This window comes from Malaya genurostris, chromosome 2 (genome assembly GCF_030247185.1).
Source record: "Malaya genurostris strain Urasoe2022 chromosome 2, Malgen_1.1, whole genome shotgun sequence".
NCBI classification, from domain to species: domain Eukaryota; kingdom Metazoa; phylum Arthropoda; class Insecta; order Diptera; family Culicidae; genus Malaya; species Malaya genurostris.
The window spans coordinates 105,879,180-105,896,224 of NC_080571.1; the positions used below are offsets into that span (position 1 = coordinate 105,879,180).

Below are 17,045 nucleotides of genomic sequence, written 5' to 3' on the forward strand. Positions count from 1 at the left end.
CTTGTATTCTGGTTCGAATTCCCGAAACCCGACAAAATTTTTGAACCGACCCGTACCCGTTTGAAATAAAACAAAATCGTCACTCATATCCGACCCGAACTCGGCAACCATATTTTTGTCTGAACCTGAACCTGATTCATACTTGTTGGATTACAAATACCCGAAACCCGACTCTACTCTATATTAGAGAGGGTCAGCTAAACATATTTTCAAACCCGAAACCGACTCTTATCCGATCGAGAATGAAAAGCTTTTACCCGTACCCGAGATTATTTTCTATTCTAAACCCGAACTCGACTCGTACCCGATAAAAAAAATGTTCCGGATCCGAATAAAAGTCAATAGCAGTCTATGAGACCATGAAACCTTTCCCTTGTGTCTAAATCTGTAAAAATCTTATCAGTCGTCTCTAAGAAAATGAAAAGTGTTCCGTTTTGGAATTTTTGATTACTATTTCAGGAACCGGGAACTGGGAACTGGAATTGGTTCGTTTGATCAGCAACTAACTTAATCTACAAATTGAAACAATTTTGTGCCAAATTTAATAGATTTCTTCCTTATTCTGCATAGTCGCTCTAAATGACGGGATGCAATTTCATACATGCCTAACCATATATTTCTGGAAGAAGGATCCGGACAAATTTTCTACACTTATGTGAACATAATATCTTTCACTTGAATCTAAGTTCGTGAAAATCGGTCCAGCCGTTTTGTGAAAAATTAGAGTGATTTCCGGTTGGAGTACACGATCTTTTTTTCCGAAACCGGGAACAAAGATCCGGTATACCCAAAATCAAGATGCATTTGCTGCTTAAGCAAACCTTCAAGTTCTCGTATCGAAAATTGAATTTTGCACTGTCTAAAGTCAACAACAATTGCAATCTTTCGTATTGACTGCGGTGGCTTTTGTTCATTTGGTTCACTCATTTCGAGATCGTTCTATTGGGTTTTGCACGAACATAACATAACCTCACAAAAATGAACAGAATGAACTGTTTTTGACAGCCGTCGTGTATTTGTTTACAGTTTAAAAGTTCATCAGAGGTTCAAAACGTCTTTCCTAAAAGTCTGTATAAAATCAGTATTTTGTTCAAAATCCGTATAAAGTTCAGTAAATTTTATCAATGTACTTGAAAATCAGTAGAATACTGAAAAAACCGTATATCTGGTAACTGTGATTTGAATCTTAGTTTGTGAAGCCATCTCTGGTCTAGGTTCTTCACTCCGATACATTTTTTACTCATTCTGTTTCCACTTTTTTTTTGCCTTCGTTGACAAAAACTATCCCTAAAATTAGGTGCGACAAACAAAACTGAGTGGATGCTGAACGGTGATCTGAAATACATAGTGCAAACAATCTTATCAGTAAAAGCGTTTCCAACGTCGTTCGTGCATCGATCAACTCACGTAAGTTTATTAGAAAACTGCTGACGCTATGCAGTTTTGTGAGTCGTGGGTTTCAACTTCGCTTCAACGTAATTATATTGACACTAGATGAATAAACAAGCTGAAACGAAAAGGCAAATTTGTGGAGGATCATTCGATCTGATTACTTTGTCCCTAGAACTTATTAATAACCCGAAAACGATAGACCATTATTTACACAATAAACGAGAACTAGTTCCATGACGGTTATACGTCAATTCGTAAATTTACTTGCGTATATGACCGGATGTATAAAATCAGTATTTTGTTCAAAATCCGTATAAAGTTCAGTAAATTTTATCAATGTACTTGAAAATCAGTAGAATACTGAAAAAACCGTATATCTGGTAACTGTGATTTGAATCTTAGTTTGTGAAGCCATCTCTGGTCTAGGTTCTTCACTCCGATACATTTTTTACTCATTCTGTTTCCACTTTTTTTTTGCCTTCGTTGACAAAAACTATCCCTAAAATTAGGTGCGACAAACAAAACTGAGTGGATGCTGAACGGTGATCTGAAATACATAGTGCAAACAATCTTATCAGTAAAAGCGTTTCCAACGTCGTTCGTGCATCGATCAACTCACGTAAGTTTATTAGAAAACTGCTGACGCTATGCAGTTTTGTGAGTCGTGGGTTTCAACTTCGCTTCAACGTAATTATATTGACACTAGATGAATAAACAAGCTGAAACGAAAAGGGAAATTTGTGGAGGATCATTCGATCTGATTACTTTGTCCCTAGAACTTATTAATAACCCGAAAACGATAGACCATTATTTACACAATAAACGAGAACTAGTTCCATGACGGTTATACGTCAATTCGTAAATTTACTTGCGTATATGACCGGAGGATCACTTTTATAATGATGATGATGATGATGGTTAGTTGTGCTGATTTCGCGTTTAAGGCTACGTTAAAACAATTAATTAACGAAAGGGTCATTTGCGGAAGCGTAAAATGTGCTTCGGGCTGGTCATGCTGCAACCCATGCATGACGATTGCTATTGTGTAGCCATCATTGTTGCAATAACTAATTTTTCGAATTTGTTTCAAGCGAGACTCTTTTGTAGTACGTCAAGTACTGCCAGATTACCACAGTGTTAGTTCCAACGGCTTTGTAGATGTTGAGATGTAATTGTTTGTGAACTTTGACATTGCTGAAAGTAGTATCTAATTATCGAAATAAAATATCTCTGAACAAACGTTATGGCTATTAACGTTGACGTTAATTATGACTACAAACAAATTGTATGTAATGAAAAAAAAAAAAAAACAAATCGTTGTTGTAGTAGTATTGAGATAATTAGTGCGCGTTATGAGTCATTCGTTCGTTTTGCATCAACTTGCATGCGATTGGTTTTCGCATATGATGAATTTAACAAAATTGCGGAAGTTGCTGTAGGTTAAAACCAGTAGAATGTGATTACACGATTTTTATACTTACGTTAAAGGTGCAACATTATTTCAACACCATGTAAAAAATAACTTCCATACAGAGAACATAAACGAAATTCTTTGTCTAAATTGTTAAAGTACGTTTTCTTTATAAAATTGCAAAACCTAAAAAGTACTCACAGAAACTAAAGACAAAAATATTAATTGAAATGTCATATCTGAAATATTGAACTTTACAGATACAATTGTAAACAATTGAAATTATAAAATACCCTCGGCGTTTAAGAGCTTAAGCAGTGTTCTTTTTAACTTATATCATTATAGAAAACGAGTTTTTGAAACGAGTTATAGACTATATTCTCATTAGTCGAATGGTACTAGCAATTTTTATGATAAAATAATTTTTGTTTGTGTTACAACATTCTTGGTGAGAAGAAAATGGCTAATAAAATCGGTTTGACTCGTAATTTATGATTGTTTTTTTACTGATTTTATGAAGCTCAACATTATTCTCCAGTATGTACCAACAAAATCGTAATTTTAATGTCAATGTCAATGCAAAAGCATGTATGAGTTGTGAGATGTCAATAAGACCAACAAGTTTCATTTACACACAATATTCGGTCATGTCTGATTTTTTTCTCCGTCAAATTTCAGTTTCAAACAATAATTACGAACAAATACCGTACGGCACCAAATCTGAAGATACCTTAACGAGCGCAAAGAAAATAAATAGATTCAAAGCCCTGCTATACCAAATAATTTGTGCACAAACTGTCTTTAGAGTCTTCATTGAAGACTACCTTATAGTTTCGCTACATCTAATCAACGTTTTACTTAAATTCATTGTAAATATAGTTTTAATATGTGATGTAAAATTGAATAGAGATATAGATATAAATATTTAGGTATCAATTTCTTCACGTTTCGCCTTCGGATCATGAGTGCTTAAAGCAGTTCAGATTGAGCTGGCATTTCCTGGCAGGCTTAGCAGTTTATATTGAACTGCTAGGTGAACATGATAGTTCATTTTGAACTGCTTTTTGTACAAACCAACAAACCCCTAAATGGTCAATATTTAGGTATGTTTCAAAAATCCGTTAAGAACTTTAAGGTGACCGTGGACAGAAGCCAAGGAAAATAAATGTAAAAGTATTGGTGAAACAATACTTTTTCATATAGTAATAGTATTTGTGAGTAGAGAGGAATGAAATAATAATATTTGTGTGCTGAAAAGAATACAGGTGCAAGAACAACATGTAAACATTGAAACTATTCATATCACCTAGCAGAACAGAGTGGACTTATCTCATCTTCATGCTCATTCTGAAGTTAACAAATTGTAATCATGCGACGAAAAGAACATAATGATTGTGCCAATGAAGATAGTTTACTGTTTGCCCTCGCTTGGTTCTTGGCAACTGAACTGTGAGTTATTCAAAGGTTTTATAATAAAATGTTTAGATCAGAGGATAAGTTTACCGGTGAAGAACAACTCAAAAATGTTTCATAAAGCTTACTTATGTCATAGAGCTATAAACAGCAGTTGAAATCTTGAGTTAAGTGAAAAATAATAACATTTTAAGAAGAAACCTTCTAATGAAAGTCCGAAAAAGTTTTGCACAAATCATTCTTCAGAGTTGATAGTTTATCGTAAACATATATCAATACGATGAGTGATTATGTCACCAAATTGCAGTAGCAATTCTACGCAACATATTTACCCCTACGCGTAGAAAAAATGTGTTTCATGGTTTGTTTACATCTAGAGCAGGGCAAAATAGCGGAAGGTGGAGTGGGAGAGTAGGTGGTTTCTTGGTTACCATTTGTGACTCGCTTCCATCTTTGAGAAATTGAAGTGCGAATTAAAATTTGGGGATATATTCCGAATCCAAAAACGAATACCACTTAAACTGAAATAAATTTATTTGGTAATCGACTATCCAAAGCTGTAAACCCGATAAACCTAATTAATTTATGTGAAATGGACATTTTTATACTAATCACCCTGTATCTCCTAAACCAGAAGTCGGATCTGACTAAAAACTAAGATGTTTTATATGATTTTAAGACCTCTCATTTGAATCATAGATGATTCTTAGATTTCATTTGAATCTTAGATCGGTTTAGCCATCTACGAGAAAAATGAATTGCATAACTTTAATTTCGTTTCACATATCATTCTGTGGTTCCGCAATCAGAAGTCAGATCCAAAAGTAATTCAGGAACCTTGTTTGGGAGTATACTACTTTTCATATGAATCTGAGTTTGTAGAAAACGGTTTATCCATCTCCGAGAAAATTGAGTGAAATTATTTTGTCACACACGCATTTCCTGATCTCGACGAACTGAGTCGTATGGTATATAGAAGTTATGTTCTTAGTTATGTTCCAGCATTTATTGCTGTAAGTAGTTTAAATCAATATAATTATGGAATTAGTTTCAACTCGAAAATGCTGATATCAGCTGGTTTACATATGCCATGTTCGAACGATTATGTTGCCAAAAACGAACCGTGCTAAAATCGGTCCGAGGCAAATTGTCATGAAAAAGGATGCTGTACACAGTCTTTTTGATACTTAGAAACAATTGTATGTAACAGTACTAAAAAATCGTGTTTCACGTTGCTCCCAAGCATTGCATTGTCATACAGCATTCAAAACTCCTACTGCTGGAATAGGGGGAAAAGACGCTTACACAAAATGTCGATATCTCCGTTTAAAATGGACGAATTTTAACAATCTATGGCTCGTTGGATAGCTATTACCGTGTGGAATCTAAGTATAGAAACATATTCTGTTTTCAAGGTCAAATGTGACATAACTCAAAAAGTAAACATCCGATCTCAAAACCATTCAATAGCGTTCTGGGTGACGGGGAGACCTTTCATTTGCGACTAGTTTGATCAAAATCGGTCCAGCCATCTCTGAGATCTCGACCTCTTAGTTGACAACACACATACAGACACACACAAGGACATTTGTTCAGTACGTCGAGCTGAATCGATTGGTATATAACATTCGGTAAAAAAAGGTAAAAAGGAAACAGAAAATAAAAAATGAACAAGTTTTTACATGGACATAATTGACGCTAAACTGAATTGATTCAGCGTTAACTAACGTCTGTCACCTGAAAGCGCGTATACAAAGTCAATCTATAGAATCGAAATAATTGCTGGTTTATAATGCATTTAAGCTGTCAAATTTAGCTCCGGTCTTCCTTACCAAAGCAGAATGTCATGTGGATCATGAAACAAAGGTGACACTCTATGTTGGTAAGGGATCTTTCTATTGAGCACTTTTTGCTTGTACTTTTGGTAACCAGAAATGTTGAACATGTGGAGATTATACTCTAAATTAGTTTTACCCGAAATTTCATCAATCAATCAATCAATCAGAAGACATTAAAAAGATATACACAAAAAAAGTGTTGCATTTTTTTCGAGTACATTGTTTGGAATGGTTGAAGGTTAATTTGTATCAAAAATGGTCAAAACATAGGAAAAATTGATTTTTACTTTGTGAGCTTGTGAGCACTCTTCTTTGATATTTATTAACTTGTTTGAATCGATACTCAAAGCAGGGATTTTTTATTCATCCCAAATTCGCAATTCTGTTTCCGAATGATCGAAATTAGATTATTTTCATCAATATCCAGCGATACAAAACTTGAATTGGCAACACTTGCACAATCATTGGAACTGCTCTGCTATACTAGAGATGTGTTGAATCAGAGGTAATTCGATATATTTTTTATTTATTTAGTATTATAATTTAAAGAATAGCAGAGTAGCGCATTTTTTATATTTTGTAAGCATTTAGTACAAAACGACTAATTCTGATTTTTTTTATAAATATCTTGATGTGGTATTACTCAAATCGTACTTTAACCAAATTTAATCTAATGACATCAAATGGAAAACATTGACATTATCAAAACATAATAAGAGAGCGTCAATAACAACGTCACTCGTTTCTCTGCGACAAGATGAAGCCGAAATAACGTCTGCAGGAGAATTCAGTCGATATTCGATTTTAATTCTTTCTTTAATATAATGAAAAACCTGTCAAATTCCGGCATAAAAAAGTGTTTAAAATATGACAAAATTACTACACTCCTGAACCTCATTGAATACCAAACATATTATAAATACGAGCACCAAGAGGTAAAAATCATTGTGAATCACTTTATGTCATTATCGATTCTTCGAAGCTTCGATTGTCAGTACTGCACAGTAAACTTTTTTCGCTGAAAACCGAAAACAAATGTGAGGAGAAACAAAAGGAAGAGCACGATTTTGAAGCTATTGATTTGATATTGTGGATGACTAAACACAGATCTCGTTCTCACAATTTGCACGCGGAGCCGAGAGTGACATTCATTCTTCTGTTATTTTCGCCTGTTTAAAATTACCTTTATGTGCTCTGCTTATTCTTTATGTTTATTAAATTAACTTACTCTAACTCAAGGTACGGATAGTTTATTCAATCCAAATTTGCAATTCTGTGTCCGAATTATCAAAATTAAATGTTTATTCATCGATATTCAACTATGCAGAACTCGCAATCCTTGCACAATCAGTGGAACTGCTCTGCCAGCTGTGCGCTATACTAGAGATGTGTTGAATAAAAGGTCATTCGATTGAGAGGCCTGATCACAACAAACTGTCTAGCCTTTTCCAATTCTGGGAACTGCTCTATTTGTTGAGCTACCTATGAGATATATTGAAGCTTCAGTGATCCGGTTGAATGACATGCCGGAAGTTTTGGGACACTAATTGGAAAGTTGATACGTATTTAATAAGACAAACGGATTGGAAAACATTACATGCGAATACATACAACTATGAAACGAAATCAGATACCTATTTCGGATGTTAATTACATCCTTCTTCAGTCATACTATTTAGATAAATAGTATCACTGAAGAAGGATTGACGAATGTAATATTAATTGAATTCAATGGAACTTCGATTTAGCACTCTCATTTTACATTCCATTAGCAGTCCCAGTTACAATTAGAGGTAAAACTTTTAATTAGAACAGGAAACAATCAATGTTCTGTCATGCATCTTGTCTTGAATGAAGCAAACTGTCTTTCGAGAGGTGCTTTCTCGTTCAATTAAACGGCGTGCTTCTCATTTCAAAGAATCGAATGACAAATTGCATTTTGATTGAAAGTGGAACTTTCGGAAGATTAGAAGCTGTTCAGTGCATGAGCGAAGAATATGTGTGTTGGATGTGTAGATTGTAGATTATATATATCATGCGTCGATCAAATAAATTTAAAATTGACGGAAAAATAAATAAGAGATTTAACTTTAAATATTGAAAACATATTTTGAATTATAATATTTCAATAAACTTAGATTTAAGTTGTTGTTTGTGTTCTAGTAGTTATATATTTTCCTTTCTTATTGGTTGATAATTTTGAACGTGTAAAATTTTTGTGTTTTCGCGTCATTTCTATTGTAAAGCGTACGTTTATGTATAAAAGAAGTAGCAAAAATCGGTCTTCTTCTAGGCAAACGAATTATTATGGAGTATTTTTTACGTGCGTACGTACGTAAACTTGTAATAATTCAATTCAGTTTTTCAGCAAGCGAAGAAAATACAATCCATAATCAGCATCTCATTACATTTTTTTTTATTATTATGGCGTGCGTGACGAAAATAGATGACATAATAAATGTTTTTTTACCTCATTTTCCTTTACCCAACAGGTACAGCGATCGATTGACGGAGCAGAGCCGACCGAATTTCGGTTCCGCCACAGTTTTCATCCGACGTCTTAGTCGAATAGGCTTCATCGTCGGTTTCATCTAGGGTGCAACAGAAGGTTACCGATTCTGTTAACAGGATGTCCCGAAAACGGCCCCGGGAGATGGCACTTTCGTCGACGAGTCGGGCATCAACGGAGGATTCAGTCACACTGGACATTGTTGCGAGTGTAGAATCGAGCGATGGCCAGCGACGTCAGCACAATGGACGAACCAAAAACGGTGGTGATACGATTAATGGTAGTGGTGCTGCTGCTGCTGCTGCTGGTGGTGCTGGTGGTGTAGCGACAAACAAACGGTTCAGTAGTATTCGCATCGAAGATGATGGGATGGAAATCGGCAGTGTTGATAATTGCTGGCCACCTGAGCAGGATAGCTCACGGGACGGACGAATGAATTTCGGTGAGTTTTTTTTATATACGAAATAGTTGTCAGGGTATCCTGAAAAGACTGGAAAGCTATTGAATTTGTAGGGATTTAGAAAAATCTGAAATTTTCGCTATATTCAGACAAAAATGTATCGGTAATTCTTTTTCAACAATTATATTATTCTATACACAAACGTTAAAGTTAATAATAGTTACTGTCGATTTAAATTTTAATTCGCGATTGAATTTTTCTGTTGATTATTACCGGAAGATACAAATGGTAGAAGTTTGTACGCAATCCTCAATTTAAATAGATGACTTTGAAGTACTACACACACAATATTGCGGATTTTGCAGGTGATCCAATTCCATATACGATGCAATTCATTGAGACCTAATTTGTCAAATTTCATTTGTAATTACATGGAAAATTCCCCTTGTAATGACTCAATGTTGGATTAGCATGAATTGTTCTGGTTCTAACTGTAAATTGCGTTCGGCTAGCAAGTGCGACTTTATGAATTTATGTGCACGTGTTTTTGTGCCTCAGTCGATTAACGGACGTACTTTGTGATCCAATTATTCTCGGTTCAAGTCACCGCAGTCGCTAGGAGTTATTTTTTGTTCAATTAAATTTTATGCAATGGGGATTTTAAATCACCCAATATTACATGTTAATCACATGCACGTAAATTTGTGTGAACTGCGACGCTCCATTTATGTGCATCGCATAAGACGTAAAATAACAAGGCTTTGTGTACTATGTAACCATAAATTAGTTGCCTTTATTTGACTCGATGGCTGATTCGAATATATCAAACCTAAGTTCAAATTAAAGGTCTTACGGCCCATCGAAAATTCCTGAATTTCAACTGGCTGTGACTTCCGGTTTCGAAATTAACGGGAAATTACCGTAAACATTTCATTTTCAAGAGTGTTTATTCATAAGTGACCATCAGGGTGGTAGTATTTTGGGGTCATATTTAATTTCGTAAATTTAAGCACCTCAGGAAAAGTGCCCAAGCAAAATTTGAGCTAAATCGGATATGGGTAAGGGATGCCGCCCGGCGGTTGAAGTTTGAAAATTTTCGATCTTGAAAAATCAAATCGAAAAATTCCGAAAAAAGTATCGAAAAATATTGACTGGGACTTTTAAAATATCGAAATCGAAAAAAAAATTTTTGATGCCAAATGTCTCAGAATTGTCTGAATCGTCGAGATCTGGTGTTATCTCGATTTTATTTTGAAAAGATTGGACTCTGGAAATTCGAGATTTGAGTTATACTGGTCCCAGTGTCGAGTTTCTGAAGCTCCGGAAATAGTGGTCAAAATTCGAAAACGGTACTGACTTTGATTTCTCAGAGACGACAGGGTTTTTTTTTTATAATAAAATTTTTATTGGGCTCATTTGCGCTAGCTTAACGTGGCCGATTATCTTGTTGTTAGGTGGATAAGAGTGGAAGCCGTATTATGGGGCGACCTGCTCCCCTAGAGTTAGTAAAGGAGTGTCAGGAGGGTGGGACCTATACTGTATTGATTTTGAACATATTTTGATATTACAAATCATTCATTAATAGCTTGCATCTTCTAAACCCACTTTGCATTTCCTGGTTCTCGACGTTCTCCAGATTGTGACGAGGAAGAGACTATACTAAACTCGGATGCTTTGTAGGTGTACTTTGATGTCGGTATGTCATTTATGGATGGTTTCCAGCAATTCAGCTTGACCAGTGTTTAGTTCGTTTGGAGTAGGACCACTGTAGAAGAAAGAAAGAGAGGGCACTAGATTTGCACGTTTATAGCTTTGAGGAAGTTATAGAGGTAGGTCATGTAAAGGAGATCTCGGGTTACCAAAACGTCACGGATTGGAACATAAGGTGGTCTACCTCGGGCCCGAAGGGAATCAATTAGCTGGAGTCTGACGTCGCAATACTCGTAGCACACCCAAACAACATGCTCGACGTCATGATAACCGTCTCCGCAAACGAAAAGATTACTCTCACTAAGGCCAACACGATGAAGATGCGCTTTGAGCAAAGAGTGGTTGGACATAAGTCTTGACATTGTGCGAATAAAGTCCCGGTTCACATCCAACCCTCGGAACCAAGCTTTCGTCGATACCTGCGGTATAATGGAATGTAACCACCGTCCTAGATATCCATCTTTCCAGGAGGTTTGCCAGCTGACGAGTGCCTCTTGACGAGAACGACTGAAAAATTCATTGAAGCAGATTGGTCTTTCATAGGTTTCACCTTGTAATGCGCCCACCTTGGCCAGTGAGTCCGCCATCTCATTGCCCCTTACGGAACAATGTGATGGGACCCAAACCAAGGTAATCCGATATGATTTTTCAGATAAAGCACTCAGTTGTTCCCGTATTTTCCCCAGGAAATACGGCGAGTACTTTCCAGGCTTCACTGAGCGAAGAGCCTCGATAGAGATGAGACTGTCCGATACAATGAAGTAGTGGTCTGTGGGCAAAGTTTCAATGATCTCAAGGGTATACTGAATTGCAGCTAGTTCTGCGACGTAAACTGAAGCCGGATCACTGAGTTTATAGGAGGCGGTGAAATTTTCATTAAAAATACCGAAGCCAGTGGACCCGTCGAGATGTGATCCGTCAGTGTAAAACATTTTATTACAGTCGACTTCTCTAAATTTGTCATTAAAAATATTTGGGATCACTTGAGGGCATACGTGATCCGGGATTCCATAAATATCTTCATTCATGGATGTGTCGAAAAACACGGTAGAATTAGAAGTATCATAGAAACGAACACTGTGAGGATTGTAGGAAGAAGAATAATTGTTACGTGACATAAAATCAAAGTACAATGTCATAAATCGGGTCTGAGAATTAAGCTCGACTAGCCGTTCAAAGTTATCGATAACCAACGGGTTTAAGACGCTACATCGAATGAGTTGTCGATATGAGAGATCCCACAAACGGTTTTTAACGGTAGAATTCCCGCTAGTACCTCGAGACTCCCCGTATGAGTCGACTGCATACAACCCAAGGCAATACGCAAGCAACGATACTGGACTCTCTCCAGCTTGATAAAGTGTATTTTCGCAGCTGAACGGAAACAGAAACATCCATACTCCATCACTGACAATATCGTTGTTTGGTACAGCCTTATAAGATCTGTTAAGTGAGCTCCCCACCAAGTCCCGGTCACTGTACGGAGAAAGTTGATTCATTTTTGGCATTTTCGTTTCAGATACCTAATGTGACATCCCCAGGTACCTTTGGAATCGAACCAGACTCCGAGGTATTTGAATGTGAAGGCCTGAGCTATGGTTTGACCCATTAGTTGAAGCTGTAGTTGTGCAGGTTCACGCTTCCTGGAAAATACTACCAACTCAGTTTTCTCCGTGGAGAATTCGATACCCAGCTGTAGAGCCCATGTAGACAAAGTGTCTAAGGTAGTTTGTAATGGTCCTTGCAGGTCGGTAGGCTTGGATCCTATAATAGACACCATGCCATCATCTGCAAGTTGCCTTAACGTGCAAGAATTTTCAAGACATTCATCGATGTCATTGACGTAAAAGTTATAAAGAAGGGGGCTGAGGCATGAGCCCTGGGGAAGGCCCATGTAACTAATTCGTGAGGTCGTCAAGTCTTCATGTGTAAAAAACATGTGCTTTTCCGATAATAAGTTGTGCAAAAAATTGTTCAAAAGTGGGGAAAGACCATGCTTGTGCAGCTTCTCCGAGAGAATTTTTATGGAAACTGAATCAAAAGCCCCCTTTATGTCCAAGAATACTGATGCCATTTGCTTCTTGTGAGCGAATGCCATTTGAATTTCTGTAGAAAGCAGCGCAAGGCAATCGTTCGTTCCTTTGCCTTTACGGAAGCCAAATTGTGTATCTGAAAGCAAGCCACTTGTTTCCATCCATTCATCGAGACGAAACAGAATAATTTTTTCCAGCAGTTTCCGAATACAGGAAAGCATTGCAATCGGCCGATACGAGTTGTGGTTGGAGGCTGGTTTGTCCGGTTTCTGAATAGCGATAACCCTCACTTGTCTCCAGTCTTGAGGAACAAAGTTCTGTTCGACGAACTTGTTGAACAAATTCAACAGACGTTTTTTCGCGATATCGGGAAGATTTTTAAGCAAGTTGAATTTAATTTTATCACACCCTGGGGCATTGTTGTTGCACGATAAGAGGGCAAGAGAAAACTCCGTCATCGTAAAGGGGGAATCGTTTTCAGTGTATCGAGAGGAGGCGACGCGATAGATATTCGATTCGCGAACAAAATCCGGGCAAACTTTCTTGGCGAAGTCAAATATCCAGCGATTTGAATATTCTACGGATTCGTTATTAGTGGTTGCATTTCTCATACGACGGGCTGTATTCCACAGAGTGGTCATCGATGTTTCCCTAGATAGGCCATTGATGAACCGACGCCAATAACCTTTTTTTTTGCTTTAATCAGATTTTTCATGGTCTTTTCTAATGATGCATATTTTTCGTAGTCTTCGCGCTTGCCACTGTTCCCGAATTTTTTATACGCGGATGATTTTGTTTTATATATTTCCGAGCACTCTTTATCCCACCATGGGGTTGAAGGTCGCGTAGTGATTGTAGTTTTGGGTACTCGTTTGGTCTGGGCTTGAATCGCGGCGTTGAGGATCAAGTCAGCTAGGGATTTGTATTCTTTTTCTAGCGAATCTGGTTGTTTCGTTTCGAGAGCTTGGGATATCGCGGTCGAGTAGGAATTCCAGTCGATGTTTTTCGTGAGATCATATGTCATATCGACTGATGTCGGTGTTTGTGCACCAGTGGATATTGAAACCAAAATCGGCAAGTGATCACTACCGTGGGGATCAGGGATTACCTTCCACTTGCAATCTAGCTGTAGTGATGTCGAGCAAAGGGATAAGTCCAGCGCACTAGAGCGGGCTGGCGGTCTTGGATTGCGTGTCATTTCACCCGTATTTAAAATTGTCATATTGAAATTGTCGCACAGATCATAAATTAACGAAGAACGGTTATCATCATATAGGCAGCCCCACCCCGTACCATGCCAGTTAAAGTCTCCTAAAACTAACCGCGGGGTGGGAAGAAGCTCAATGATGTCTGCCAGTCGTCGATGCCCTATCGAGACTCTGGGAGGTATGTAGATAGAAGCTATACAAAGATCTTTGCCTCTAATTCTGATTTGGCAAGCAACAACTTCAATGCCCGGGATCGAGGGGAGGTTAATTCGATAAAATGAATAGCACTTTTTGATCCCTAAAAGAACCCCTCCATAGGAGTCTCCTCGATCCAGGCGTATAATGTTGAAATTGTGGAAGTCAAAGTTTATATTTGAAGTAAGCCATGTTTCACACAATGAAAATACGTCGCAGTTACGCGAATTTATCAAAAATTTGAAAGAATCTAATTTTGGGATGATACTTCTGCAATTCCACTGCAGTATAGTGATCATATTCTCGATTTCTGTAAGTATTTCAGCCATCGATAGATACGATCGCTGCAAGGAGGGGCCATTGTTCTGTCAACTGTTTTAAAAATGTTCTTACTGTTGGTAATAAAGCCGTTAGAATACTTTTAAGAGGATCAGTTATATTGAAGGCTGTTAATATCCAGTCCACGATATCAGATAATTTTAGTAATCCAGAGTTTGTCGGATTTTCTGGTTGTGTTTTGGGATCACTTGGGTTTTTTGGTGTCCCTGGAAGCGCAGGAAATTCCTGGTTGTATTTTAGAAATCCAGGCGGTATCGGCTTGGGTTCTAAGGAATTTTTTTGGTTCAACTTTAATGTTTTCTTTTCATTTTGATGTAGTATTTTTAGACCTTTGCGAGGAAGGTTAGGAGAGGACATAATTGGTCTTTTCCTATTTGTTCCTAGCTGAAGAGAAGAAGGTCCTACGCCGGGGTCATAAGAAGCATCAGCGTCAGTCGACAAAAGAGCAAACGAATTGTTAGGGGTAGGGGGAGTGGCTCGTTTGAGGATTTCCGCGTAAGATCGTTTAGAATGCTCCCTTACGGTTCGCTTGAGCTTTTCCTCGCGTTGTTTGTACTTGGAGCATTCAAAAAGATCATGCGGATTCTCGCCACAGTAAATACACTTTTCGGTCGTTTTCCTGCATGAGTCATCCCCGTGTCCCTCGCCACATTTACCACACCGTGGTTTGTTACAACAGTATGGTGCCGTATGTCCCATCTTTTTGCAGTTCAAACAGTGCATTACCCTCGGTACATACAACCGGACAGGTAGACGAACCCCTCCCACTAAAACGTAATTCGGAAGTGCAGAACCGGCGAAGGTCACACGAAAAGAGTCTGATGGGTAGTACTTCCCATCTTGTGTCGATTTAGAGTGCAATTGCTTGCACTCCAATATCTTCACTGGTTGAAGATCGGCATTCTTGAAGCGGCCAATCCCATCCTTCATAAGATCTTCAACCGTTAAACTCTCCTCGCGAACCACACCGTCGATCTCCACCATCCGAGAAGGTACGTAGACGCGATACTCCCTCGTGAAGTTCTCATTGCTAGCAATATCGTTTGCTTGTTTCAGATCAGTCACGACGACGCGCAGTCTATTTGGGGACACCTTGTCAATGTGTTTCACTGCCGGGTAGTGCTTAGTCAGATCTCGAGCTATATTGAGGACTCTAAGAGATTTAGCTATGGGCCGGAAGTATACCACCCACGGGCCATCCGATCCGTCATCCTGATAGACCTTCCGACGGAGGGGTGGTTTTTCCAAAGGGGTTGCGGGGATATCCATGTCAGATGAGTCACCATAAGAGTATTCATCTAAATGTTCCACCTCTTCAGGTACATCATCACCTTCCCCGGGATTCCCCCCATCGGAAGACATATCTCCCACAACAACAAGATAAATAGAGCAAATAGATAGTGTAGTAAGAAATAGAAAGATAAAAATAAGGAAAAAACTACTTCACCGGTATGGTTTGTTGAGCCGATAGATGAGTTCGCTTCGATTGTTTCCCTCGCGTGACCTTGATGAATCAACCACTGCTGGTGCCGATGCTATTGAAGCAACAGGTAGAAACGCTGAAGCACACAACTGTCTGCTGCCGGTGTGTATCACTGCCGATCACTTATTAGATCTAAGAAAGATCTCACAACAGAAATGTTTCCGCTAGCCCTTGCTAGGGAAACACCTTCGCACTCGAGATTTTGTAATTAATACCGTCCTGATACGGAGCAGAAAAAAACAAGTGTATCGCGGACGACTGCTCGGATACGAATGAGACGACAGGGTTTGTTTCTCACAAACTTAACTTTTAATGAACGGTCTTGGTGTAATACAAAACTTCTGAATTTAATCTGGATCTGACTTTCACTTCCAAAGTTACAGGCTGAAGAGCGCTTGAATTTTCACCCTGTCAATTAGAGCGTCAAGGAAAAAAACGTGAAAAATCTTCTAAATTAGGCTGAATCGTGTTAGTAAATGGCCATACGAATCGAGTGCGACTATATCAGTCTTCGGAAATACAAGAAATAGTGGTCATAAACTCCAAAACTCATTTTGTTTTCTTAGAGATGACTTTACCGATATAAGAATTTCTTCTATTTATAGCGAGCTTCTTCAATTTGTAGCGATCTGTTTCAATTTGTAGGTTAAGGCTGGATCTAAGAATAGTTTTTTGAGGAATACAATAATTTTATATAGGAGTGATAAAGCATGGCACCAATGGAATGAATCATGTTTTATCACTTTTTTTATTTCTGACAAAAATGACATGTGACCAGTTGATTGTCTTAGGCGACCAGCGATTCAATTAAGTGTCCTATTCGGAGATCACATAAGAAGAAATAGGCTTCATTAAGCACATGCACAACAAACGTATGCCATTCAGAAAGAATTATTCCACACTTCCTCTTCGATTTTTTCGTACGGTGAGATGGTCGTTCGAATATATGTATGTTAATACACGCACTTCTAATGCGCAATCATCTACATACAGCTGTACTTTGTTTTCTTTTTTGACTTAGTAAATATTGTTGTTGTTTTTGTTACTCAGCGAATTCAATTTCTTCGCACTAAAAGTAGAATTGAACGTATATAAAATTCTTAGTTTTATTCAG

The 17,045-nt window shown here is 37.9% G+C and overlaps 1 protein-coding gene across 4 annotated transcripts in view; it reads left to right on the top strand.

Annotated features, from left to right (window-relative positions):
- The window catches only part of LOC131432719 (choline-phosphate cytidylyltransferase B-like), an 83,166-nt gene that overhangs the window by 11,672 nt on the left and 54,449 nt on the right, over window positions 1–17,045 (top strand). For all 4 annotated transcript variants that reach the window (XM_058599186.1, XM_058599187.1, XM_058599185.1 and 1 more), the window contains exon 2: window positions 8,547–9,005. In XM_058599186.1, coding sequence (XP_058455169.1) covers window positions 8,684–9,005 — 322 coding nt within the window. In that variant the 5' untranslated portion in view covers window positions 8,547–8,683. The remainder of the gene's footprint in view (window positions 1–8,546; window positions 9,006–17,045) is intronic.